Source organism: Rhinoderma darwinii, chromosome 5 (genome assembly GCF_050947455.1).
Source record: "Rhinoderma darwinii isolate aRhiDar2 chromosome 5, aRhiDar2.hap1, whole genome shotgun sequence".
NCBI lineage: Eukaryota > Metazoa > Chordata > Amphibia > Anura > Rhinodermatidae > Rhinoderma > Rhinoderma darwinii.
This window is the reverse complement of record NC_134691.1, coordinates 107,409,679-107,436,879: the sequence shown is the minus strand read 5'-3', so window position 1 is coordinate 107,436,879 and position 27,201 is coordinate 107,409,679. Positions and strand designations below refer to the sequence as shown.

Genomic DNA, 27,201 nt, shown 5'->3' with positions numbered 1-27,201 from the left:
CAGCGTGTGAACATACCCTAAACTGCAGTAAAACTGCGCGCATTGAGGGTATGTTTACACGCTGTGTTTTCAGGCGTATTTCGGGGCAGAAAAAACAGAAGCTGAACGCCTATAAACATCTGCCCATTGAATTCAATGAGAAAAAAACTGCGTTTTGTTTTAAAAAACGGCTTGTAAAAAAACCCGCCCCATAAAAAGAAGTAGCGTGTCACTTCTTGAGACGTTTTTGGAGTTGATTTTCATTGTGCCAATAGAAAAACAGCTCCAAAAAACGCATTAAAACATTTGATGCTTTAAAAACGGCTGAAAATCGGAGGCTGTTTTCCCTTGAAAACAGCTCGGTATTTTACAGCTATTTTTACTTTAGCGTGTGAACATACCCTTAAACAATGAAAGACGCAGTGTCTTCCCAACGTGAAAACCCAGAGTGACTATATTCAGATGGTGTGGTCAAATCGCGGTTTATTATCGCGAAAATGTGCACCATCTGAAAATCCCCTCTAGTGTTCAATTTCCGTGAGCCATAGGTCTTGTAGTTCTACGTTCCCCCGACAGGTGGCGCAGTGCACAGTTCTGCTTCAGTAGAAAGATACTGCGTCTGCGCGTGGGGGGTGAAAATAAGCTGCAGACAGGAAGAAATTTGTTCAAAAGCTCATACGGCGGTCATGTTGTTCACAGGGCAGTAATCGCACGCGTTTCCTTCATATTTATAGCGTTCGGGGGACACTTCATGCGTTTCACATAGTGGTACAGTTATATGCACACATGGCGGTGGTGTGTGAGAGCGCTGCAGGCTGGCTGCTGGATGAATTAGCTCTTGTCAACAAGTGGTATCGTGCCGGAGTGGGGCTCGGTTTTCCCTCGCGGCTGCAGAGGGAGCCCGCCATTAAATCGTACTATAGGTTAAGAGATGACTTCTTCAGACGACATAAACCCTACTTCACTCTGCAGCCTTCCCCGGCACCAACTGAAACCTGCGCTCCAGAGAGAGACAGCCAAGGCAACAGCGCCACCTCCCGGCGCACAAGTGCCAGAAAGGTACAGTCCTCGCCCCATTACATACTGCTTCTTGCAGCTGTCTTTAGTATGTCGGGCACCAATAGATGTCTGTAGTATATCGGGCACCAATATAGTAACGGTGCTCGTCAAGTGAAAAATGGAATATACATTCAAGTCAATGGGTGACATAAAAAAATAGTGTAAAAGAAAGGTAGAGTCCATAGCAACACATCAAACACCAGGGGTCTCTGAAAAATGAGAGCAGGAATCTGGTTCCTATGGGCAACTGCTTCACGTCCTTTACTACTTTCTACAAAGGGGCATAAATATCACACTAATGTGTTTGCAGCAGTTCATAACACAATACCACATCTAATCAACTTTTATTTTTTTTTAAATTGCATATGATTTTTTTTCTCCCTCTAAGGGTAAATGCGCACAAACCAGATTTCCGTATCAAATGGTGCGGATTTGCCACTGTGGAGTGGCTAAAAATAAATAATCCATATACTCGCCTAACAATTTTTTGCCGCCCCCTTGGTAACCCTAGCCTGGCCCCCGGCCGTTCTCTGCATCCTGGCCTCCAGTGATGATGTGTCTACACCATGCAGCGGTCACGTATCTACACAACACATCATTGGTTGCCATGTACCGTTACCCAGGAGGCAGCAGGTGATTTGGAAGGTGAGTATAGTGTTTTGTTTTTTTTTAAATTCACAATTGGGATTTGTTGTGGATTTTGACTTCCCCCATTGAATTCAATGGGAAAAATCCACAAAAAAAAACCATTGCAGGAATTGACGTGGATTTAAAAATCTGCACCACAATTCGAATTCTCCGCAGCATGAGGATGAAATTTATTCAACTCGCATCCACTTTGCTACTACTGTATTCCGCTGTGGATTTTCCATCTGCAAATCCGGATAATTACTTCGCAGTATTACTGCTATTGTAATGGTAATATGTTAAAATCAGATCCAAAAGAAACTTGAATTTTTTTGCATTTTAGCTATAATAACACTGAATTGTACTTATTTTATGCAATTTTTCAGTGTAATCTCACGCGAGATCACATACCAATACATGGCTTGAGATAAGTTGCAGTGGTGCCCCATCCTTAACCACCAGCAAAATGGAAGTAGAAGTAAAATAGGATCTATCAGTTTCCAAAAGACGACACGAAAAAACAAAAACAAGTAGGCCACTTTCACACGGCAGTATTTTGGTCCGTATTTTGCATTGGTATTTGTGAGGCAAAATCAGGAGTGGAACATAGAGAAAAAATATAATGGAAAGATTTGTACTTCTTCCATGTGTTGGACCCACTCCTGGTTTTGTCTTACAAATACTGACACATTTTTCCATGTGAAAGAGGCCTTAAAGCAGGGGTCTCGAGCACACGGCCCGTGGGGCTGTCATCTGCGTCCCGCGGGACACAGAGCTACTAGTGCAGGCTCTGCTCCGGGACTCTGTGGAATTCCCTGACATCACTGTAAACATATGGACAGTGATGTCTGGGGCTTCCCCAGAGCGGAGTCCCAATCAGAGCGCTAGTATAGGCTCTGCTCCGGGACTCTGTGGAGACATCGCTGTCCACATATGGACAGCGATGTCTGGGGCTTCCCCAGAGCCGTAGTCCCGTGCAGAGCGCTAGTATAGGCTCTGCTCCGGGACTCTGGGGAGGCCTCTGACATCGCTGTCCGTACATCGACAGTGATGTCAGGGGCTTCCCCAGAGCATGAGTCCCAGTGATGTCAGGAGCACAGCTGGAGTCCCAGGAAGAGCCTACTAGCGCTCTGCCCGGGACTCCAGCTCTGGGGTTGCCCCAGACATCGCTGTCCATATATGGACAGTGATGTCAGGAGCAGAGCTGGAATCCCAGGTCGAGTGCTTGAAGTGGCTCTGCTCTGGGACTCCAGCTCTGGGCAAGCCCCTGACATTACTGTCCATATATGGACACTGATGTCAGTGGCTTCCCCAGAGTTCTGGCGCAGAGCTTATACTAGAGCTCTGCTCCGGGATTTTGGCTCTGGGGTTGCCCCTGATATCACATTCTGGTCCAGGAGGATCCCCTGATGTCACTTTGTATGGACAGTGAAGTCAGGAGCTCCAACGGCAGAGGAATCCCCAGCCAAAACGTCGGCAACACTCTGGCTGGGGATTCCACTCCTAGAGGGAGCCCCAATGGAGCTATCTACTTGCGGTGTGTGTGGCAGCGTCTGCGGAAGGGCACTGTGGCATTATCTACAAGTGGGTGTGTGGCAGTATCTACAGAGGGCACTGTGGCATTATCTACAAGTGGGTGTGTTGCATTATCTAAAAAGGGGCTGCCCAATGTTGACATGTGTCTGCCAAACACTGCCAACTGAGCCGCTGGACTGCATTTAGAGACACTCAGGCTGGGTTCACACTGAGTTTTTTTTACACGGATACCGCGCCGCAAAACTTGTCAAAAACAGCCCGAAAATGCCTCCCGTTGATTTCAATGGGAGACGGAGGTGTCTTTTTCCCGCGAGCGGTAAAACAGTCTCGCGGGAGAAAGAAGGGACATGCCCTATCTTCGGGCGTTTACGCCTCTGACCTCCCATTGACATCAATGGGAGGCAGAGAAAGCGTAGTTCGCTGAGTTTTATGCCTGCGGCGCTCAATGGCCACGGGTGAAAAACGCCCCGAAAATCGGCGTGCAGGGAGAGGAAAATCTGCCTCAAACTTCCAAACGGAATTTTGAGGCAGAATTTCCACCTGCAAAAAACTCTGTGTGAACCCAGCTGGAAAACTGGATTGTTGAAATAAGCACGTGGAGAAATCTCACACATTTTAAACCTAGCGGTATTATTATAGTAATATAGTGTTATAGTAGTTCAAATAACGAAGTGATTAACAATAATTTTGTATTGTATCAAATTTGAAAGTAATGCGGCTCGTCAACGTCCCATTTTTTTTTCTATAAGTGGCTCACTTACCCGGCCGAGTTTGAGACCCCTGTTTAAAGGGTAATTAAACTTTAAGAAAACTTCTGACATGTCATAGTGACATGTCAGAAGTTTTGATCGGTGGGGGTTCGAGCACTGAGACCCCCACGGATCCCTAAAACAAAAACACAGAAGCGCTCAACCCCCCCCCCCCCCCCACCCATTCTTCCTTACTGCCGTCTATGGGAACCAATTTTTTGGGTAAACGAAGGTGACCAAAATACAGAAATTCTGGCATTTTTTTAAAAATTTTTATTTTTTTTAATTTTTTTTTTACAGTGTTCACCTTGCAGGTTAGATACTGCTATATTGTAATAGTTCACACTTCTACAGATGCAGCGATACCAGTTGTATTATTTTGTTTTTTATCAATACTTTAGGGAAAAATAATGTTTTTTTTTGTACATTCAATCTTTTTTATTACTAATGTATTACAGCCCGGCAGGGCTTCATAGGAGCACAAAGATTGCAGACAAGGCTGCCCTGATAACCATCAACACCTCACGATCATGTCACCGTGGAGCGGGGCGATGTGCTGTTGGAGCTTAGATGCCGCAGTTGCTATTGACTGCAGCATCTAAGGGGTTAAATGGGCATATTCAAAGTGATCTTTGATTCCGCTTGTTGCAGTGAAGTGTCGACGGTAACATACGACCTACACCCGCTCAGCATGGCACACGCTCAGCCCATGAATACAGGGATGATGGGGATAATATGTATGGTCTCTGCATACATTCATGCTGACCCACTTACGGCTCAGAACAGACAGGCGCGAGGCAGTGACGTCATCACGCCTGTCTGCAGTCGTAAACGGCTAGGCGTTATACAGTGAACAGTAGAGCAGGAAACTGACGTTCCGCTTGTATACTGTAGGACTGAACTGTATCTGCATCCTACGGACGCAGATGCAGTTGAAACCAGAAAAAAACGGTTAGCGCAAGATGACCTCTGTTATCTGTGGTGAATTAGATTTTTGTTTTTTTTCCCGATTAATTGCTCAGCCCTATTCCCCACACAGACTAGCTGCAGTCAGTGTGTACGGTGCTGAAGACGGATTTTCTCTAGTTGCAGCCAGTAGCTCAGAGGATAGGGGCAGCAGTTCAGGAACAGTTTGAAGCTGAATTGGTTAATAGAGTATTTAGCAATATTTCTTGAAACTGTCTGCCCTATAAATTATTTAAAAAACAATAATAATAATATACGTGCCCTTTAACCCCTTCCCACACCTTGACGTAACTGCACGTCAATGTGTGCAGTAAGTTCGCGCACCTTGACGTGCAGTTACGCCTGTGCTTTGACAGTTAACCGCCGTGCGGCGCTTCACCGCAGCGGCGGTTAACTGCAGGGTGTCTGCCCTGCATTCCCCGTTGCCGATCAGCGGCCCATTGCCGCTGATTTAGGCAGTTAACCCCTTCGATGCGGCGGTCGATTCCGATCGCCACATCGAAGGATTTTAGCCCCGATCGGCAGCCCCCACGTGAAATCACGGGGGCTGGCGATTGCAACCGGACGCCAGAAAATGGCTTCCGGGCTGCCATGTACAGAAGCCTATGAGGACCAGCCGGAGGCTGGTCGTCGTAGGCTTCCTGTCAGTGTGACCGTTACGTCACAATGACAGTTAGAATACATTACACTACGTAGGTAGTGTAATGTACTCTAGCAGCAATCAAAGCTGCAAGTCTAAGTGTCCCCTAGTGGGACAAGTGAAAAAAGTAAAAAAAAAAGAATAAAAATGTTTTTAAAAAAGTGTAAAAATAAAAGTTATAAGTGACATAAACAAGAACTGCTTTATTTTTCTATAAGAAGTCTTTTATTATAGGAAAAAAATGAACACGTAAAAAAAAGTACACATATTGGGTATCGCCGCGTTCGTAACGACCCCAACTATAAAACTATAATATTATTTTTCCCGCACGGTGAACACTGCAAAAAAAATAAACGAAAAACAATGAATCACTATTTTTTGGTCAACACCTCCCAAAATATACAATAAAAAGTGATCAAAAAGTCACATGTATGCCAAAATAGTACCGATACAAACTACAACCCGTCCCGCAAAAAACAAGCCCTTACACAGCTTTTTTGACTGAAAAATAAAAAAGTTACGGCTCTCAGAATATGGTGACACAAAAGATTATTTATTTTCTAAATGTGATTTTATTGCGCAAACGCTGCAAAACATAAAAAAACCTATATACATATGGTATCGCCGTAATCGTATCGACCCGCAGAATAAAGTAAAATGGTCATTTATAGCCCAGGGTAAACGCCGTAAAAAATAAATAAAAATCTTTGTTAGAATTGATGGTTTTTGGTCACCTGGCTTGCTGAAAAATGGAATAAAAAGTGATCAACAAAATCGCATGTATCCCAAAATGGTACCAATGAAAATTACAGATTGTCCCGCAACAAATAAGCCCTCACACCGCTCCAGTGGTGAAAAAATAAAAAAAAGTTACAGCTAACAGATTACGGCGATGCAAAATGTGCAGAGCGTTCCAAAAGCGGATAAGATTGGGCACCATTTATCAGTGCGACACCGGCCACAGATCTGCGGATTATTATTTATTTACCCCATTATTATACCCTCTTATTATGCCCTGATGTACTCTGCCCAGCCTACATATGCCCCCACATTATAAACTGAAATGCCAGCAAAACGCCAAACAGAACAACTGCCAAGCTAAATCTGTGCTCCAAAAGCCAAATGCCGCTCCCTCCTTTCTGAGCCCTACATCGTGCCTAAACAGCCGTTTACGTCCACCGATATGGCATCGCCATACCCGGGATAACCCGGTTAATATTTTATGAGGTATTTGTGGCACAAACTGGGCACAACATATAGTGCACTAAAATGGCACATCAGTGGAAAATTTTAATTTTCACTCTGCACCATCCGCTGCGCATTAAACCCTTCGTGCACCATGACTTAATAGCATGTCGTGGTGTGTGGGGGGTGATATATGGAGCGTCTCACGCGCTGAGCCCGCCCCATACGCTGCGGGTGTCAGCTGTGTATTACAGCTGATACCCGGGACTAACGGACAGAAACCGCGATCACGCTGTTACAGGAGCCTGTAAAAATGACAATATACCGCAATACATTAGTATTGCAGTGTATTCTACCAGTGATCTAACGATCGGTGCTTCAAGTCTCCTAGGGGGACTAATACAATATGTAAAAACAAAAGTAAATAGTTATTATTAGTGGAAAAAATAAAATAAATATTTAAAGTCCAAAAAAAACCCCTTTTCACATTTTTTCTCTAAAGTAATGTAAAAAAATACACAAAATTGGTGTCGCTTCGTCCGTAAAAGTCCAAGCTATTACAATATACCATTATTGAACTCGCACGGTGAACGCCGTGAAAAATAAAGAATTTTAAACTGCAAAATCGCAGTTTTTTTGGTCATCTTGGCTCTACTAAAAAATGTAATAAAAAGTGCTCAAATGTCTTATGTACCAAAAAGTGATACCAATAAAAACTACAGCTCGTCCCGCAAAAAATAAGTCCTCACACCACTCTATTAACGGAAAAATAAAAAAGTTGTGGCGGGGAGGAAAAACAAAAAAGAAAAATGCAAAACATGGATCAGTTCAGAAGGGGTTAATTACTTTCTAATGAAAAAAACATTTATGACCACGTGCGGTATAGCCGTACTCGGGAGAAATTGCTTTACAAATGTTGGGGTGCATTTTCTCCTTTATCCTTTGTGAAATTGAAAAAAATTCAACATTTTAGTGGAAATAATGTTGATATTAATTTTCACGGCCTAATTCTAATAAATTCTGCAAAAGACGTGTGGGGCCTAAATGCTCACTATACCCCTAGATAGATTCCTTAAGTGGTGTAGTTTCCCAAAAGGAGTTACTTTTGGGGGGCTTCCACTGTTTCGCTCTCTCAGTGGCTTTGCAAATTCGACATGACACCCAAAAACTATTCCAGCTAAATTTGAGCTCCAAAAGCCAAATAGCGCTCCTTCCATTCTAAGCCCCGGTGTGGGTCCAAACAGCAGTTTATTACCACATATGGGGTATTTACGTAATCAGGAGAAATTGTTTTACAAATGTTGGGGTGCTTTTTCTCCTTTTATTCCTTGTAAAAATTAAAAATGTCTAAGTTCTTACAGAAAAAAAGTAGATTTTTACCTTTACAGACTAATTCCAATGAATTCAGCAAAACAACTGTGGGGTCAAAATGCTAACTTAGCCCCTAGAAAAATTCCTTGAGGGGTGTAAATTCCAAAATGGGGTCACTTTTGGGGGGTTTCCACTGTTTTCATCCCTCCAGTGCATTGCAAACGCGACACGGCACTGAAAACTATTCCAGCAAAATCAGAAATCCAAAATCCAACTGGTGCTCCTTCTCTTCTGAAGCCTGCTGTGTGTCCAAACAACAGTTTATTACCACATATGGGGTATTACTATAATCGGAAGAAATTGCTTTACATATGTTGGGGTGTTTTTCTACTTTTATTCCTTGTAAAAATTTAAAATTTCTACGTTTTTTCACAAAAGTAGATTTTCATCTTCACATACTAATTCGAATAAATTTAGCAAAAAAACTGTGGGTTCAAAATGCTAGCTATACCCATTGATAAATTCCTTGAGGGGTATAGTTTCCAAAATGGGGTCACTTTTGGGGGGTCTTTACTGTTTTGGTACCACAAGACCTATTCAAAACTGACATGGTGCCTAAAATATATTCTAGAAAAAGGAGGCCCCAAAATCCACTAGGTGCTCCTTTTGCTTCTGAGGCCTGTGTTTCAGTCCATTACCGCACTTGAACCACATGTGGGATATTTCTAAAAACTGCAGAATCTGGGCAATAAATATTGAGTTGCATTTCTTGGGTAAAACCTTCTGTGGTACAGAAAAAATGTATTACAAATGAATTTTCGGAAAAAAAAAAAGGAAATTTGTAAATTTCACATCTACTTTGCTTTAATTCCTGTGAAACGCCTAAAGGGTTAAAAACACTTTCTGAATGCTGTTTTGAATACTTTGAGGGGTGCCGTTTTCAAAATGGGGTGATTTATGGGGACTTTCTAATATATAAGGCACTCAAAGCCACTTCAGAACTTGTCCCTGAAAAAATAGGCTTTTGAAATTTTCTTGAAAATATGAGAAATTGCTGCTAAAGTTCTATGCCTTGTAACGTCCTAGAAAAATAAAATAATATTCAAAAAACGATGCAGACATAAAGTAGACATATGGGAAATATAAACTAGTAAGTATTTTGTGCGGTATTACTATCTGTCTTACAAGCAAATACATTTAAATTTAGAAAAATGCTAATTTTTGCTAATTTTCCTCTAAATCTTGGTGTTTTTTTTACAAATAAATATTGAATTTATCGACCAAATTTTTTCCCTAACATAAAGTACAATATGTCACGAGAAAACAATCTCAGAATCACTTGGATAGGTAAAAGCATTCCGGAGTTATAACCACATAAAGGGACACATGTCAGATTTGAGAAATCGGCTTCGTCCTGAAGGCCAAAACAGGCTCAGTCCTGAAGGGGTTAACCCCTTCCCTCTTTAGCCACTTTTGACCTTCCTGACAGAGCCTCATTTTTCAAATCTGACATGCTTCCCTTTATGTGGTAATAACTTCAGAATGCTTTTACCTGTCAAAGCGATTCTGAGATTGTTTTCTTGTGACACTTTGGACTTTGTTACTGGCAAAATTTGCTCGATACATTCAGTATTTAAATGTGGAAAAACACCAAATTTTAGCGAAAAATTTCAAAAATTAGCATTTTTCTAAATTTAAATGTATCTGCTTGTAAGACAGGCAGTTATACCGCACATAATAGTCGCTAATTAACATCCCCCACATGTCTACTTTAGATTGGCATCGTTTTTTTGAACATCCTTTTAATTTTCGAGGATGTTACGAGGCTTAGAACTTTAGCAGAAATTTCTCACATTTTGAAGAAAATTTCAAAAGGCTATTTCTACAGGGGCCAGTTCAGTTGTGAAGTGGCTTTTCGTGCCTTACATATTAGAAACCTTCAAAAATTCACCCCATTTTAAAAACTCCGCCCCTCAAAGTATTGAAAACAGCATTTTCGAAAGTTTCTCAAACCTTTAGACGTTTCACAGTAATGAAACCAAACTAGAGGTGAAATTTGCAAATTTCATTTTTTGTTGTTGCAGATTAATTTTTAATCCATTTTTTTTGTAACACAAAGTTTTACCAGAGAAAGGCAAATCAATATTTATTGCCCATGTTCTGCAGTTTTAGGAAATATCCCACATGTGGCTCTAGTGTGCTTATGGACTGAAACACAGGCCTCAGAAGTAAAGGTGCACCTAGTGGATTTTGGACACTCCTTTCTATTAGAATATATTTTAGGCACCATGTCAGCTTTGAAGAGCTCTTTTGGTACCAAAACAGTGGAAACCCCCCAAAAGTGACCCAATTTGGGAAACTAAACCCCTCGAGGAATTTATTTAGGGGTATAGTAAGCATTTTGACTGAACATTTTTTTTGCAGAAATTTTTGGAAGTAGGCCTTGAAAATGAAAATCTACGTTCTTTCAAATAAAATGTAGGTTTAGATACTTTTTTTTAATTTCCAAAAGGACTAAAGGAGAAAAAGCACCACAACATTTGTAGAGCAATTTCTCCCGAGTAAAACAATACCCCACATGTGGTCATAAACGGCTGTTTGGACACACGGCAGGGCTTAGAAGGGAAAGAGCGCCATTTGGCTTTTGGAGCTCAAATTTAGCAGGAATGGTTTGCGGAGGCCATGTCACATTTGCAGAGCCCCTGAGGGGACAAAACAATGAAAACGCCCAAAAAGTGACCCCATTTTGAAAACTACACCCCTTGAAGAATTCATCTACGGGTGTAGTGATCATTTTGACCCCACTGGTGTTTCTCATAGAATTTATTAGAATTGTGCAGTGAAAATAAAAACAATCCTTTTTCTTCAATAAGATGTAGCTTTAGCTTAAAATTTTTCATTTTCTCAACAAATAAAGGAAAAAAAAGAACCACAACATTTGTAAAGCAACTTCTCCTGAGTACGGCAATACCCCATATGTGGTCATAAACTGCTGTTTGGGCACACGGCATGGATCAGAAGAGAAGGAGCGGCATTTGGCTTTTGGAGCACATATTTTGCTGGATTGGTTTCTTGACACCATGTCGCTTTTGCAAAGCCCCTAACGTACCAGTACAGTGGAAACTACGCAAAAGGTATTCCATTTGTGGTGCTACACCCCTTGAGGAATTAATCTAGGGGTGTAGTGAGCATTTTGACCCCACAGCTGTTTCATAGATTTTATTTGAATTGGGCAGTGAAAATAAAAATTAAATTTTTTTTCCAATAAGACATAGCTTTAGTGCAAAATTTTTCATTTTCTCAAAAAATAAAGCAGAAAAAGAACCTCAACATTTGTTAAGCAATTTCTCCCGAGTACGTCAATACCCCATATGTGGTTATAAACTAATTTTTGGGCACACGGCAGGACTACAGATTTTGCTGGATTGGTTTCTGGTCACTATGTAGCATTTGCAAAACCCCTGTACGACAAACTGTGGAAACCCCCCCAAAAGTGACCCCCATTTTGGAAACTACACCCCTCAAAGTATTCACCTAGGGGAGTGGGGAGCGTGGTAACCCCGCAGGTGTTTTGCATAAATTAGTGTGCACTCGATTATTGCAGAGTAAAAATTGGATTTTTCAATAGATATGCCAATATGTGGACCCAGCTTGTGCCACAATAACCAGACCGCTTGACAAGTCTCAGGAGTGAGAGAATACCATGCGAAATTGAGGCCTAATTTGGCGATTTACACAGAATTGGTTCACAATTGCAGAGGCTCAGATGGAAAATAATAAAAGAAACCCCCCAGAAGTGACCCCATTTTAGAAACTACACTCCTCAAGGCATTTATTAAGGGATGTAGTGAGCATTTTCACCCCACAGGTCTTTTCCATCAATAAATGCGCTGCGTATGGTGCAAAGTAAAAATTTAAATTTTTCCCCAGAATTGCCAATTCATTGGCAAATATGTCGTGCCCAGCTTATGCCACTGGAGACGCACATCCCAAAAATTGTTAAAAGGATTCTCCAGGCTATGGCGGTGCCATATATGTGGAAGTAAACGGCTGTTTGGGCACACTGTAGGGCTCAGATGGGTGGGAGCGCCATTTGGCTTTTGGAGCATGGGATATGCTTGGTGGTAGTTTTGTTTGGAGTTTTACTTGTGTTTCAGTTTATAATGTGGGGCATATGTAAGCTGGGCAGAGTACATCAGGGGCGTAGTCAGGGGGTATAATAATGGGGTAAACAATAAAATAATCCATAGATGTGTGTTCCGCTGTGAAGCAATCCTTTCTGTACAGACCGGTTTCGCACTGATAAACGGTGTCTTTAATTATCCTCTTTTGGTCCACACGCCGCACCTTTGCAGTTTGAGGAATTTTGCTAGGAAGTGTTGTCCTGGTATAATACGGGCAACCTCGCTTCTAGCAGTTATGTTTGGGCCCCGCCTTCCTGGTTCCCTAATTTTAGGGCCCCGATAAATCGCCTCTTGAAACAGACAAAATGTTCCCCTCTGATCTGCACAACTGCATATTTTTTATTTCCTGACTTATGGAAGCCTTAACTAATTCTATTTTTTCATAGATGTAGTGGTATGAGGGCTGTTTTTTTTTTTTTTTTGCAGGATGAGCTGTAGTTATTATTGGTACCGTTTTGGGGTATATGCAACTTTTTGATAACTTTTTATCCTATTTTTTGAGAGGCAAGGTGACCAAAAAACTGCAATTCTGCCTTAGTTTTTTAGGGTTTTTTTATACAGCGTTCACAATGCGTTATAAATGACATGTTAACTTTATTCTGCGGGTCCGTACGATTCTGGCGATACCTAATTTATAGCACTTTTTTATGTTTTACAACTTTTTGCACAATAAGATTACTTTTGTAAAAGGAATGTATTTTTTCTGTCGCCATGTTGAGAGAACCATAACTTTTGAATTTTTTTGTCTACGGAGCTGTATGAGTGCTTGTTTTTTGCGAGACGAGCTATAGTTTTTATGGGCACCATTTTTGGATACATGCGACTTTTTGATCACTTTTTATTCCAATATTTGTAGGGCAAAGTGACAAAAAAACAGAAATTCTGGCATTATTTTTTACGTGTTTTTTTACGGCGTTCACCGCGTGGAATAAATAACATAATATTTTAGTTTAGGCTGTTACGGTCGCGGCGATACCAAATATGTATGGTTTATTTCTTTTTTTCAATAATAAAGGACTTGATAAGGGAAAAAGGGAGATTGTGTCTTTATTTTAGTACTTAAAACTTTTATTATATTTTTTACAACTTTTTTTTCACTTTTTTTTTTACACTTTACTTTAGTCCCACTAGGGGACTTGAAGGTCCAACTGTCAGATTGTTTTTTTTCTAATACATTGCACTACCTACGTAGTGCAATGTATTAGATCTGTCAGTCATTCGCTGACAGCAAGTAATAACAGACAGGAGGTCATTTTTAGGTCTCCTGGAGTCATAATAGCAGTCGGCAGACGTGCGATTGCAGGGCACAGCTGCCGATCTGCTAGCAGCCACAAAGATGCAGCGATCGCATCCAATCGCTGCATCTGATGGGTTAATGGCAGGGATCGGAGCTAGCTCCGTTTCCTGCCGTTACAGGTGGATGTCAGCTGTAACATACAGCTGATATCCACCACTGATGACGCTGGCTCATCTCTTGAGCCGACGCCATCTTGCCGGCGGCTACGGAAACCTTTCAGGCCCCACCTCCGGGCGGGAGCTAGATGTTTTCCGTGCTAGGCACACCGGGAGGCCAGTATTAGGCCTCCGGTTGCCATTGCAGCCACCGACACCCCGGAGATTTCATTGCTGTGATGTCGATGAGCTACAAACACCTTAAATATAGCGATCGGTTTTGACGGCTGACAGCAGGGGTTAATGGCGGGGATCGAAGCTAATTTCGGTCCCCGCCGTTACAGCAGGATGTCAGATACAGCTGACATCCGGGGATGATGGCACCGACTCAGCTTCTGAGCCGGTGCCAAGCATTTGGCGTAAGTATACGACATTTTGCGGGAAGCACTGGCTTTCCATGTCGTATACTTACGACAAATGTCGGGAAGAGGTTAACCCCTTTCCGCTTTAGCTAGTTTTGACCTTGACAGCCTCACTTTTCCAATCTGACATGTCACTTTATGTGGTTATAACTTTGTAGTGCTTTTTTTGTTGAAGGGATTCTGAGATTGTTCTCGTGACACATTGTACTTTTTTTTTTTTTGTAAACAATAGATTTTTATTGAATTTTTCAAAACTTTTTACGAAGGTGAATTTTACGAGTGAGTTCTAAATAATTGATACACTTCTGTTGAAAGATCCATTTAGATGCCTTAGCCCATTGAGCCACGGAAAGGGAATCCCCCAACTCTCCCACTTTACCATATTAGAGGTTTTTTCCTCCAATCCTTTAGGCTATGTTCACACGGGGTCTTTTGCCGAGTTTTTTGACGCGGAAACCGCGTCGCAAAACTCGGCAGAAATGGCCCGAGAACGCCTCCCATTGATTTCAATGGGAGGCGTCGGCGTCTTTTTCCCGCGAGCAGTAAAACATGCCCTATCTTCGGGCGGCAGGAGAAAGCGTATATCTCGCTGTTTTATGCCCGCGGCGCTCAATGGCCGCGGGCGAAAAACGGCGCGATAATTGGCGCGAAAATCGGCGTGCAGGGAGAGGAATATCTGCCTCAAAGTTCCAAACGGAATTTTGAGGCAGATATTCCTCCCCCAAAATACTCCGTGTGAACATAGCCTTAGACAGCAAAAGAACATAAATACATGAGAGGCCTTTCTGAAACCCTGGCCACTGAAACAAATATTTATAAAACGTAGAAAAATAAGGCGGCTTTGGAGGGAATGACAAGAAGTGCAATATATGTCGTAGTTGAAAATAATGAAAATGAGAATTCTCCGATAAATCATACTGGTCGGCCAGCATCTCATAGGAGCGGATACCCCCACCATCATATAAATCTGAGAACGATTCTATACCTGCCCTAATCCAGGGAGTTATGGGTAATTGAGGGGACAGGAGGGATATAACCTATATAGGAATATGCTCCACAGGGATATACGCCAAATTATGTTTACAGGCATACAATCTCCACGTCTTTACGGCGTCAGTCATGGATTGTAACAAGAGAGCTGGCAATTGAGCTCCCATATACACGGCCGCCAATACCGCTTTCATCCGCAACCTAGGCACCACCTCATTTTCTAATTGAGACCATTTAGAAATAGACAGAGCACCATACAGGATATATTTTATCCATAATGGACGCAATATTGTACGCCACAACATCTGGAACCCCTAAAACCCCATCTCGAACTTTACGAAAGAGCATGTGTTTCGCTACATGTGCTCGTTTATGGTTCCATATAAAACTAAGAAACAATTTATGTATCTGTGAGGTAATATGTGTGGGAATGAGAAAAGGTATAGTTCTACATAGGTATTAGTATCTGGGGAGCAACAGCATCTTGACTAAATTAATCCTAGCTATCCATGATAAAAGAAATTTGTCCAATCTTGCACATTCTGACTGTAGACAGGTTAACAATTCCATATAGTTTTCGGCTAGGACTTGGGAGGGAGTAGGAAACCGTTTTATTCCCAAATAAGGGAGACCCGAGGTAGCCCAAGCTAAGTCATGAGTTGATAACCGAGATTTAAGCAGGGGATCCACATTAAGGCCTCATTTACACGAGCGTGTGCGTTTTGCGCAGGCAAAAAAACGCAGCGTTTTGCGTGCGCAAAAGGCACTTGACAGCTCCGTGTGTCATCGGTGTATGATGCGCGGCTGCGTGATTTTCGTGCAGCCGCCATCATAGAGATGAGGCTAGTCGACGTCAGTCACTGTCCAGGGTGCTGAAAGAGTTAACTGATCGGCAGTAACTCTTTCAGCACCCTCGACAGTGAATTCCGAACACCATATCGAGTAACCTGTTTAAAAAAAAAAAGAGGTTCGTACTTACCGAGAACTTCCCGGCCGTTGCCTTGGTGACGCGTCCTTGGTGACGCGCCTCTCGACATCTGGCCCCACCTCCCTGGATGACGCGGCAGTCCATGTGACCGCTGCAGCCTGTGCTTGGCTTGTGATTGGCTGCAGCTGTCACTTGGACTGAATTGCCATCCCGGGAGGTCAGACTGGATGAAGAAGCCGGGAGTTATCGGTAACTCAGAACTTTTTTTTTTTTTTTTTTACACGTTCACGTATATTGGGATCGGAAGTCACTGTCTAGGGTGCTGAAACAGTTTAACTCTTTCAGCACCCTGGACAGTGACTGTCTCCTGCCGGGTTCGGTCAGAACGAGTTCGGTTCGGTCATCTCTAAGACACTCCGTTCGGATGTTTGTAAACAGAAAAGCACGTGGTGCTTTTCTGTTTACATTCAGTTTGACAGCTCTTGCGCGAATCACGCAGTTCGCACGGAAGTGCTTCCGTGCGACCTTCGTGGTTTTCACGCACCCATTGACTTCAATGGGTGCGTGATGCGCGAAAAATGCAGATTTTTAGAACATGTCGTGAGTTTTTTTCAGCGCACTCACGCTGAGCAAAACTCACGGACTGTCTGCATGCCCCCATAGACTTGTATAGGTCCGTGCGACCCGCGTGAAAAGCACGCGAGTCTCACGGACGTATATCACGTTCGTGTAAATGAGGCCTAAGAGCAAGCATCAGGTACTTAGAGACATTAAGTTTATAATATGAGACAGAGGAAAACTGGGAAACTATTTGCAAAATCTCAGCTAATGACTCCTCAGGTGGGGTACAGGCCAAGATGACATAGTCTGCGTATAGTCCAATTTTATGTTCGGATTGACCCATTTTAATACCCGTCACTTTTTGGGACTTCCGAATCATTTCAGCCAGAGGTTCCATACACAAAACAAACATCAGAGGGGATAAAGGACAACCCTGTCGTGTACCGTTCGTTATCTGAAAGGATTGCGAGAGAAATCCCGAGGAAAGGACCCTGGCCGACGGCAAGGAATACAATGCAAGAACAGCATTTTTTATAAAGGAGGTGAACCCAAATTTATCCAAGGGAATAGCCGCGGAGATGAGCGGTTTCTCTGATCTCCGCCATTAGAGCAGGGCGGCAAATGTGTAATACAGCCGTTGCCCCTCTCCTGATCGCACACACGCACACTTGTTGTGCCTGTGCAGTTTGCATGATGTGATGCAGCCGGCGCCGCATTAATGAGCACCGGCGCTGCAGACAGAATATGGCACCGCTCATTAGTGCAGCGCTGGCCACATCGTATCTTGCTACTGTCTAAGTTCATGTGTTACAATACTAAGCTGCGTGGACGCACAGCTTGGTTTCGAAATACATGAATTAACGGTATTGAACGGTTTGAGGGTGCACGGCCTTGAAATATCGATATTTTGATGCATCGTGCATCCCTAGTTGCTTGCACTGTGGCATTGAAGTATGAGTATGGAAATTCAAAGGGTTTTCTATTTTCAGTTGTGGAACAAATGCAGTGTGTAATAGGGTTTTGTAATAGAAAAGAAAAACTTACAAAATGAGTTTTAATAATATAATAATGTTTTTTTCATGTGTTTTATTTTCTGTACATTTTACCGTGAAGCCAAATTATAATTGAATCCATTGGGCCACTTATTTACGAGGCAGCTGCCGTCGCAGTTCTTATGCTGGCACTAGGGAAAAAGTTTAATATTCTCTGCTGCACTCGTGCACTATGGTTACGTGGAATGCTTCTTCTTTTTAATCATGCCATTACAATAAAAATATATTTGTTACTTTTATATTCTAACAGAAACGGAAACGATCCATTGCTTACAATCAAGGGGAACTGGATGCATTGGCGTATCACAAAAAGGTATGTGACATAATGGTAAACATTTTTTTTAAATATTCACAGGGTTTTTTGACAGTTGGGAAAACCCTGTGAAGATTCCACAACTGGAGAATAATAAACTTTGTCATGTACATATTGGCTTCAGTCCCCATCCTCTGGCATATGGATGTAACCACCAGCTGCGATTGGATGCTAAAAAGGGAAATGCCTAAAGCTCTACTGCAAAGATCTCCAACTCTCTTGGGTTTTGTCAAAAAAACAAAACATATTGCAATATGTGTAAGATCGTGGACTTCCAATTCACTTTGTGTGGATTCAGTGCTACTTTAGGACACAAACCGCTTGCTTCCATTGAAAAAAATCAAAATTTGGGATGTATTGCATTTTTTAATACATGGCGTCCCAATTCTGGATCTGCAGCATTAATGGGCTTGTACTTACATGCTCTTCTGCAGTCCTCTCAAGCTCTGTGAACACTGCACAGAAACAGAATGGGCGCAAGGTATATGTAAGGTTATGTTGACACAGGGCATATTTGCTGCAGATTTTCTCGCTGGATTTGAAGACGAAAATTTGCAGCGTATTACAGTAGCAGCAAAGTAGATGAGATTTGAACAAATCTTATCCACAAGCTGCGAAAAACATCCACTGAGAAAACGAGTATAAATTGATTGGCGGTGCATTGATTTTTTATTTATTTTTTCCTCGGCTCTTTTGTCCACAGCGGTGAATCTGGGCCAAGAATCTTTACCACAATTTTGGTATAGACTTATGGCTGGAATTTCTTGCAGGTTCTAGTTCGGATGCGCTGTCGACCCTTAGATAGTCTTACTGCCTCCCAATTACTGCCTCTGAGACACTTTCATTATAGCATAGGAGCCCATTGAAACCGTTCTGCAAAGAAAGGTAGGCTAAAATTCCAGGATCCTGACCACATCTTACACGAGTCCATTCCCCAGGAGCATCTGTTCGTGCAAGCAGACCGTTGGTTCAAAGCATTTCCATATTTGTATTTGGATGTTTTGCGGGAGTTATGCAATGAATGTTTCCCATGTTTCAAAAAAATTGTTGGACCTGTAATTCCTTATGAAGAGAGGCCTCTACCCAGTCCATTTTCAAGAGATAGGACAATTTATCCAAGAATAATTTGAAAGGTGTGGGCTGATTAGCAAGCCAGGTTTGTAATATGGCTTTCGTCCTCGCCGCCGCCACATAATGCAACAATTTGTGTGTCCCGGGGGAACACCCGTGAACTTCAGTGTACATGTATCCAAACACCGCCCACAGTATCGTATCAGGGAGAAAATTGGTGAGGTGAGTAGTAGTGAATGTGCGTATGCGAGACCAAAATGTATGAATGTGCAGGCACGTTCACAAACAATTGTAGAGATTGGCTGCGGGTGCTTGACATTTGAAGCAACACGACAATTCATAGATACCAATCTTATACCCCACACTTGGAGTCAAGTACGACCTTTGGGCAATCTTAAGTCGCATTTCCAGGAAACGTGCAGAGGGAAGAAGTTTATGTGCCTGCTCTAGAGCTGCCAGTATCGTGGTAGGAGTAAGGGTATGTTCACACGGCCTATTTACGGACGTAAATCGGGCGTTTTTGCCCCGAATTACGCCCGAAAATAGCGCCTCAATAGCGCTGACAAACATCTGCCCATTGAAAGCAATGGGCAGACGTTTGTCTGTTCACACGAGGCGTATATTTACGCGCCGCTGTCAAATGACGGCGCGTAAATAGACGCCCGCGTAGAAGAAGTGACCTGTCACTTCTTTGGCCGTAATTGGAGCCGCTATTCATTGACTCCAATGAATAGCAGCGCTAATTACGGCCGTAATTGACGCGGCGTTCAAGCGCCTGCACATGCCGGTACGGCTGAAATTACGGGGATGTTTTCAGGCTGAAACATCCCCGTAATTTCAGCCGTTACGGACCCCCGCCGTGTGAACATACCCTTAGAGTCTAATCGTCACCCTGCCATTTAGTTAACCCCTTAAGGACGCAGTCTTGTTTTGGCCTTAAGGCTCAGGGCCCATTTTTCAAATCTGACATATTTCACTTTATGTGGTAATAACGTCGGAATGCTTAAACCTATCCAAGCGATTCTGAGATTGTTTTCTCGTGAGACATTGGGCTTTGTTAGTGGTAAAATTTTGACGATATATTCAGTGTTTATTGGTGAAAAATTGAATTGAATTTAAATGCATCTGCTTATAAAACAGACGGTTATACCACCCAAAATAGTTACTAGTTCACATTTCCCATATGTCTACTTTAGATTGGCATCGTTTTTTGAACATTCTTTTATTTTTCTTGGACGTTACAAGGCTTAGAACATAAACAGCAATTTCTCATATTTTTAAGAAAATTTCAAAAGCCTTTTTTTTAAGGTACCTGTTCAGTTCATAAGTGGCTTTGACGGGCCTATGTATTAGAAACCCCCATAAAACACCCCATTTTGAAAACTAGACCCCTCAAAGTATTCAAAACAGCATTTAGAAAGTTTATTTAACCCTTCAGGCATTTCACAGAAATTAAAGCAAAGTAGAGGTGAAATTTGCAAATTACATTTTTCTTGCTGAATTTCAATTGTATTAATTTTTTTTCTGTAACACAGAAGGTTTTACCAGAGAAACACTACTAAATATGTATTGTCCAGATTCTGCAGTTTTTAGAAATGTCCCACATGTGCAGAGCCCCAGAGGTATCAAAGCAATGGAAACCCACCAGAAGTGACTCTATTTTGGAAACTACACCCCTCAAGGAATTAATTGATGGGTAATGTGACCATTTAGACCCCATGATTTCTTCACAGAACTTATTTGAATTGGGCTAGGAATTCAAACTAAATTAATTTTTTCCAATAATATGTAGTTTTGGCTGAAAACTTCTTATTTTCACAAGAAATAAAATACCCCATTTTGTTTCCCAATTTGTCCTGAGTGCGGCAATGCCCAATTTGTGGTGATAAACTGACGTTTGGGCCCATGGGAGGGCTCAGAAGGAAAGGACCACCATTTGGCCTACTGGGGATTTTCTGGTGCTAAGTCATGTATGCAGAAGCCCCTGAGGTACCAGTACAGTTGAAACACCCAAGAAGTGACCCCGTTCTAAAAGCTACACCCCTTAAGGCATTCATCTAGAGGTGTAGTGAGCATTTTTACCGGAGACATACACCCCATAAACTGTAATGTGGGTTCTCACGGGTATGGCAATACCCTCAATGTGGCTGTTATCCGCTGCCTGGGCACACGGCAGGGCTCAGAAGGGAAAGATGAGGGGGATAAGATGTGCGGAGTGCATCAGGCTAAGTAAAACTGGGGTAGATTAAAAATCAAGGGATGTATGATACATTTTGAAACACTCTTTCATACGGAGCCTTAGTTTTTCGGGACACGTGTCACATTGATATATTGTGTCCTCCCTTATTCCCCTCTTATAGCAGACTTTGTACCTCTTTTGACTTTTTCCTTTCTTGCCAGTTTGGGGAACTTCTCCTGGAAAGTGTTGCCCTGGTACGATGCGTGTGGCCCCGCTTCCAGAAGTACTGGGTGCCCCCCCTTCTTGGTCCCTAAAATTTGTTTCTTGATAACCACCTCTTGAAAGTCCAGGAAAGTTCCCATCTGGCCTGCACATCGACTTAGCACTTACACATTGTACAATGCCATCTGTATGATGTGCACGGCCAGCTTCTTATACCACACCGCATGGCGCTGTAGGGCTTCAGGACTTGATCTGACAAGTCCACCCCACCCATTTACCTATTGTAGTCCAGGATGCAGTCTGGTTTGGGGGTGTCTGTACTAGGGATGTCACGATACCAGAATTTGGACTTCGATACCGATACTTCGTTTAGTATTGCGATTTCGATACCAATTTAGATACTTTTGGCAACAGTAATAAAAAAAAATTCTTCCGTTTTCTGATGTGAGGCGCGACGTGTGATGAATTTTGAACGCGCCTCACATTAATAGTAATTAATCCCATCATGTTTCTCAGTCATAATGGGTTAATGTGTGAGGTACATGATGGGGTTAATTACTATTAATGTGAGGAACATGGAGGTTAAATTCATCGCACCTCGTGCCCCACATTAATAAGTGAATGAAAGCCGTGTTTATTTCATTTTTTTTACAGCGTACACATCATAAATGATGCAAAAACATTGTTGTGCGCGCCATTACTGAATGTGTGTATTTTATGTATTGAGACTTATTTTAATGTTTATTGTAAAAAAGGTGAAGGTGTATTTTTTTTTTCATTTTAACAATACTTTGTTTTTACTTTATTTTTAAACTTTAATGTACTGACATATATCAGATATGTGCCAGTACATTAGCCTGTGGACGGATAGCACACAGGCAGTTGTTGGGACATACTTGGGTATGTCCTAACAACATGAAATACGGACAGCCCTGGGGTCCGTCAATAGACCCTGGGCTGTCTGCCCATATATGGTATGGCCCTCGATCGCGTCACAGGAATTCCCTGTGACGCGATCCAGGGGCATCCCCCCTGCTCATTTTCCCCTGAATGCTGCAGTCAGCTGTGATCGCAGCATTCAGGGGAATAACGGCGGAGAAGAGCGGTTTCTCTGATCTCCGCCGTTATAGAGCGGGGCTGCGGCTGTGTAATACAGCCATTGCCCCGCTCCTGACAGGAAGTGCGCGCGCGGTCAACATGAGGAGGTGCGGCCGGCGCTGCTCTAATGAGCGGCGGTTCAGGCACTGAGGACAGAACATGGGGGTGTTTTGCAGTGCGCCCGCCATGTTCTGTCTTCAGTGCCGCCGCTCATTAGTGCAGCGCTGGCCGCATCGCATCATCCTGACCCCGCGAACTTATCATGACTCAGGAGCGGGGCTGTGGCTGAATTACACATGTATTACACAGCCGCAGCCGCGCTCCCACACATTCATGTATTACTATACTGAGCTGTGCGGCTGCGCAGCCAAGTATCGAAATACAGGAAATAGCGGTATCGAACCGTTTAGGGATGCAGAGTATCGAAACAGTATCGAAGTTTCGATGCACCGTGCATCCCTAGTCTGTACTGGTACCTCGTACAGGTACATGGGTACTGGTGTGGGCATGTATTGTCAATACAAGGACATCTCTCTTGTACTTGACACACAATATGTTGCTGCTAGATTGTGCCCTGCTCTCACCCCTTCTGAGTGTTTGCCCAAGCAGTCTTAGGGAGACGTCTCAGATTTTCTTCTAGCAGTGCCGCATGCCGCAGGACTTCTGGAAGCGAGGCACTTGAAGAGTGGGACGCTGGTATAAAAGTTATCCAGGTAGAGTTGGTAACACTGGTCCAGCAGTGGGTGCACCAAATCCCACACAATTTTTGCATTAACTCCCAGTAAGGGGGGGCATTCTGGGGGCTGAGCACTGGTGTCCTTGCCTTCATATATCCTAAATTTATAGGTATACCCTGATGCACTCTCGCACAGCTTATACATCTTCACGCCATACCTTTCCCTCCTATCCCGGCAGGTACTGGCGGAATTGAAGCCTCCCTTTAAAATGTACCAAGGACTCATCAATAGAAATACACGTCTCGGTGGTGTATGCTTGGGAAAACCGGGCACTGAAACGGTCTAATAGGGGTCTCCGTTTATACAAACTGGGGTCATCTTGGAGTAGGCAATGCTCATTAGGAGAAGCAAAGTATTGCCTCATTTTTTTTAATTTATTTTTTTAGGTTCCAGTTCAGTTCTGAAGTTGCTTTGAGGGACCTATATATTAGACACCCCTATCAAACACCCGATTTTAGAAACTAGACCCCTCAAAGTATTCACAACAGCATTTAGAAAGTTTATGAACTCTTTAGGTTTTCCACAGGAATTTAGAGCAAAGTAGAGGTGAAATTTACATATTTATTTTTGTCAGAAAATCCTTTTTATTCCATTTTTTTTCTATAACACAAAAGGTTTTACCAGAGAAATGCAACTTGATACTTATTGCCCAGATTCTGCAGTTTAGAGAAATATCCCACATGTGGCCCTAGTGCGGTAATGGACTGAAGCACACACCGGCCTCCGAAGCAAAGCAGCACCTAGTGGATTTTGAGGCCTCTTTTTTTATTAGGCTCCATGTCCGGTTTGAAGAGGTCTTGTGGTGCCAAAACAGTGGAAACCCCCCAAAAGTGACCCCATTTTGGAAACTAGACCCCTTGAGGAATTCATTGTCTTTTTCATGGGGTGCATGTGGCTTTTTGATCAGTTTTTATTCTATTTTTAGGTGGCGTAGTGACTAAAAAACAGCAATTCTACTATTGGTTTTTTTTAATTCTATTTTTCTTACAGAGTTCACCGTGCGCTATAAATGACATATTCACTTTATTCTGCGGGGCGATACGATTACGGCGATACCATATGTTTATAGTTTTTTTTATGTCTTATGGCATTTGCACAGTAAAATAAGTTTTGTAAAAAAATCATTCACTTTTTGTGTTACTATATTCTAAGAGCCAGAACTTTTCCATCAATAAAGCCGTGCGAGGACTTCTTTTTTGCGTAACGAACTGTAGTTTCAATCAGAACCATTTTTAGGTACGTGCGACTTTTTGATCTCTTTTTATTCCATTTTTTGGGAGGTGAAGTGACCTAACAATTGTGATTGTGGAACGGTTTATTATTATTTTCTTTTACGGCGTTCACCGTGCGGGATAATTAACGAAATAATTTTGTAGTTCAGGCCGTTACGGACGCGGCGATACCAATTATGTATAGTTTGTTTATTTTTATTAATAATAAAGGACTGATAGGGGAAAAAGGTTGATTTTTACTTTTATTACTTTTAAAACTTTTATTTTCTTATTTTTACACATCTTTTGTTTACTTTATTACTTTGTCCCACTAGGGGACTTGAGGGCAGGAGGCCCTGATCGCTATTCCAATACACTGCACTACATGCATAGTGCAGTGTATTAGAGCTGTCAGCTACTCACTGATAGCAAGCATAGTGGGTCCTGACTTTGTCAGGACCCACTAGACTTCCGTCGATGGCATAGCTGGACGCCATTGTTTGGTGTCCGGTAGCCATAGTCACCATCGCCGGCCGCTATCGTGTAGCTGGCCGGCGATGGTAGCTTAACCCCTAAAAAGCCGCGATCTCTATTGAACGCGGCTTTTAATGGGTTAATAAGCGGGGACGCAGCGATCGGTCCGCGCTGTAGGAGCTGTGGCAACTGCTGTATGAGACAGCAGCTGTCACAGCTCCTGTATGTGTCGGGAGGACGGCCGAAACGGCCGTTACTCCTGAGACGTACTATTAGGTCATGGAGCGCGAACGATACAGCTACCATGACCTAATAGTACGTCCAGGAGCGGGAAGGGGTTAAAGGAGTCTGGGATTGTGAGTAATCAAGGGGAACATGAAGGAATTGGTAGTTTCTAGTTGTTTGGCCCTTCCAGGAGTTGGGACTGGAGAATTTTAGGAGTAAATAAGGATTCCATTCTAGGTCTGGCAGTTGCGGTAAAACCTTTTTTATATAACTGTCGACCTGAAGAAAAATAAAGTGATCGATGGGTAACTCGGGATATTTAGAGCGGAGTTCTGAAAGTGTAAAAGCCCTATGTTCGTCCTTATGTATAAGCTATTTTAGGGAGGTGATTCCTATCGTGTGCCATCTGTGGAAAATGGACCGTGGATTACCATCCTGAAAATGATTATTCCAAATTAGTGGAGAGATAACAGGGGAGAAAGCTGGTGGTGTTGCCTGATTTTCTGCCAGGTTTTCCAAGTGCCAACAAGTAGCGGGTTAGCTCTAGTCTCCGCAGTTAAATCCTCATATAGGAGGTGCAGGAGTCCCGACAAAGCCCATCCAGAAAATAATATGGAATCCAGAGAATACGAGGTATAATGAGGTGTTCCCAAGCCAGTCCGAGACCTAACGGAACAAGGCCGCCAGGTTGTACTGCCTAATGTCAGGGAAATTAATGCCCCCCATTAGATCTTGGTTGTTCCAAAATCTGGTAGGCAATACGGGATCCCCCCCTCACAGTTTTTCATCTTTAGGGGTGAGTATACCCGAGGGAACTCAGTCATCTTAAGTAGATTGGCCTACCCTAGGTATGAAAGGGTGAAGTGCTTCCAATTTGAGAGAGTCTTTTCTAATTCCTCTATATAATGTGTGATATTATGTCTGTAGAGTTTAGCAGGGTGTCTGGAGATTTGGACTCCCAAGTATTTGGTCGCCTGAGTGTTCCATCGAAATGGAAAGGCAGCCGCCCAAAGGGGTTTAGAAGGCCCTCTCAACAATAATGTCTGTCTTGTCCCTATAGTATCCCGATAGTCTGCCCACCCGGTCCAGTTCTTAAAGAAGGGGATTTAGTGTCCACTTGGGGTCTGTAACTACCAACAGGATGTCATCCGCAAAAGCTGCTACTTTTAGTTCCAGGTCTTGTACAGTAAGGCCCTGAAAGGTTGAGGTCTTAGAAAGGTGACACAGTAAGGGATCTATGGAACGATTAAACAGAAGGGGGACAGGGGGCATCCCTGCTTGGTGCCTCTAAAAATATCTATAGGGGTAGAGTTGTGCCCATTGACCGCCACACAGGTCGCAGCCCCCACACGAAGGGACTGGATGAACCATACATTCTTTGTTTTTTTTATTTTTTATTTTTTAGAAGGCTGAAAAGGCCTACCAAACTGAGGCAGATCAAAGTAATGTCATAATCGAAATGGCAATATTCTCTTCCATACTGATTGTCATTCAGGGTAACAAAAGTGCAATGTTGGAAAATGTTATAAATGCTTTTCATATCACTGACATGATCAGAAATGCTCCCTATTATAAACACTACTGACAGATTTCAGGACAAGAATGGGGAGTTTGAAGCCTAGCTTTGTGAGCTTATAATGGTAGTGAATCTTCCTCTGAAGGGTTGCTTCTGATATTTACATACTGTATTAGAGAGTTAGTAGAATGCTGTAGGCGTTACAAGTGGAGAATAAAACATTCCTGTATAATCCTGGTAGCCAGACAAGAGGTTTCCTGTAAACTTTTGTTCTATGAGGATGTCTTCTTCTTCATCTTCATCTTCTTCATCTTCTTCATCTTCTTCATCTTCTTCATCTTCTTCATCTTCTTCATCTTCTTCTTCATCTTCTTCATCTTCTTCTTCATCTTCTTCATCTTCTTCTTCATCTTCTTCATCTTCTTCTTCATCTTCTTCATCTTCATCATCTCCTCCTGAACTTGTCTATAGTATGAGTTCTTCCATTTCCATTTTCCCTTGGTAAGGCCTCATGCACACGACCGTAAAAACTCCGTAATAACGGGCTCATACACTTCTACTGGCGACGGGTGCC

General features: G+C 42.7%; 1 protein-coding gene across 5 annotated transcripts in view; it reads left to right on the top strand.

Annotated features, from left to right (window-relative positions):
- The first annotated feature begins 615 nt into the window (after nt 1-615).
- Nucleotides 616-27,201, top strand: part of METTL4 (methyltransferase 4, N6-adenosine) — a 191,465-nt gene continuing 164,879 nt past the window's right edge. For all 5 annotated transcript variants that reach the window (XM_075828357.1, XM_075828358.1, XM_075828356.1 and 2 more), the window contains exons 1-2: nt 616-1,038; nt 17,832-17,894. In XM_075828357.1, the coding sequence (XP_075684472.1) occupies nt 766-1,038; nt 17,832-17,894 (336 nt within the window). In that variant the 5' untranslated portion in view covers nt 616-765. The remainder of the gene's footprint in view (nt 1,039-17,831; nt 17,895-27,201) is intronic.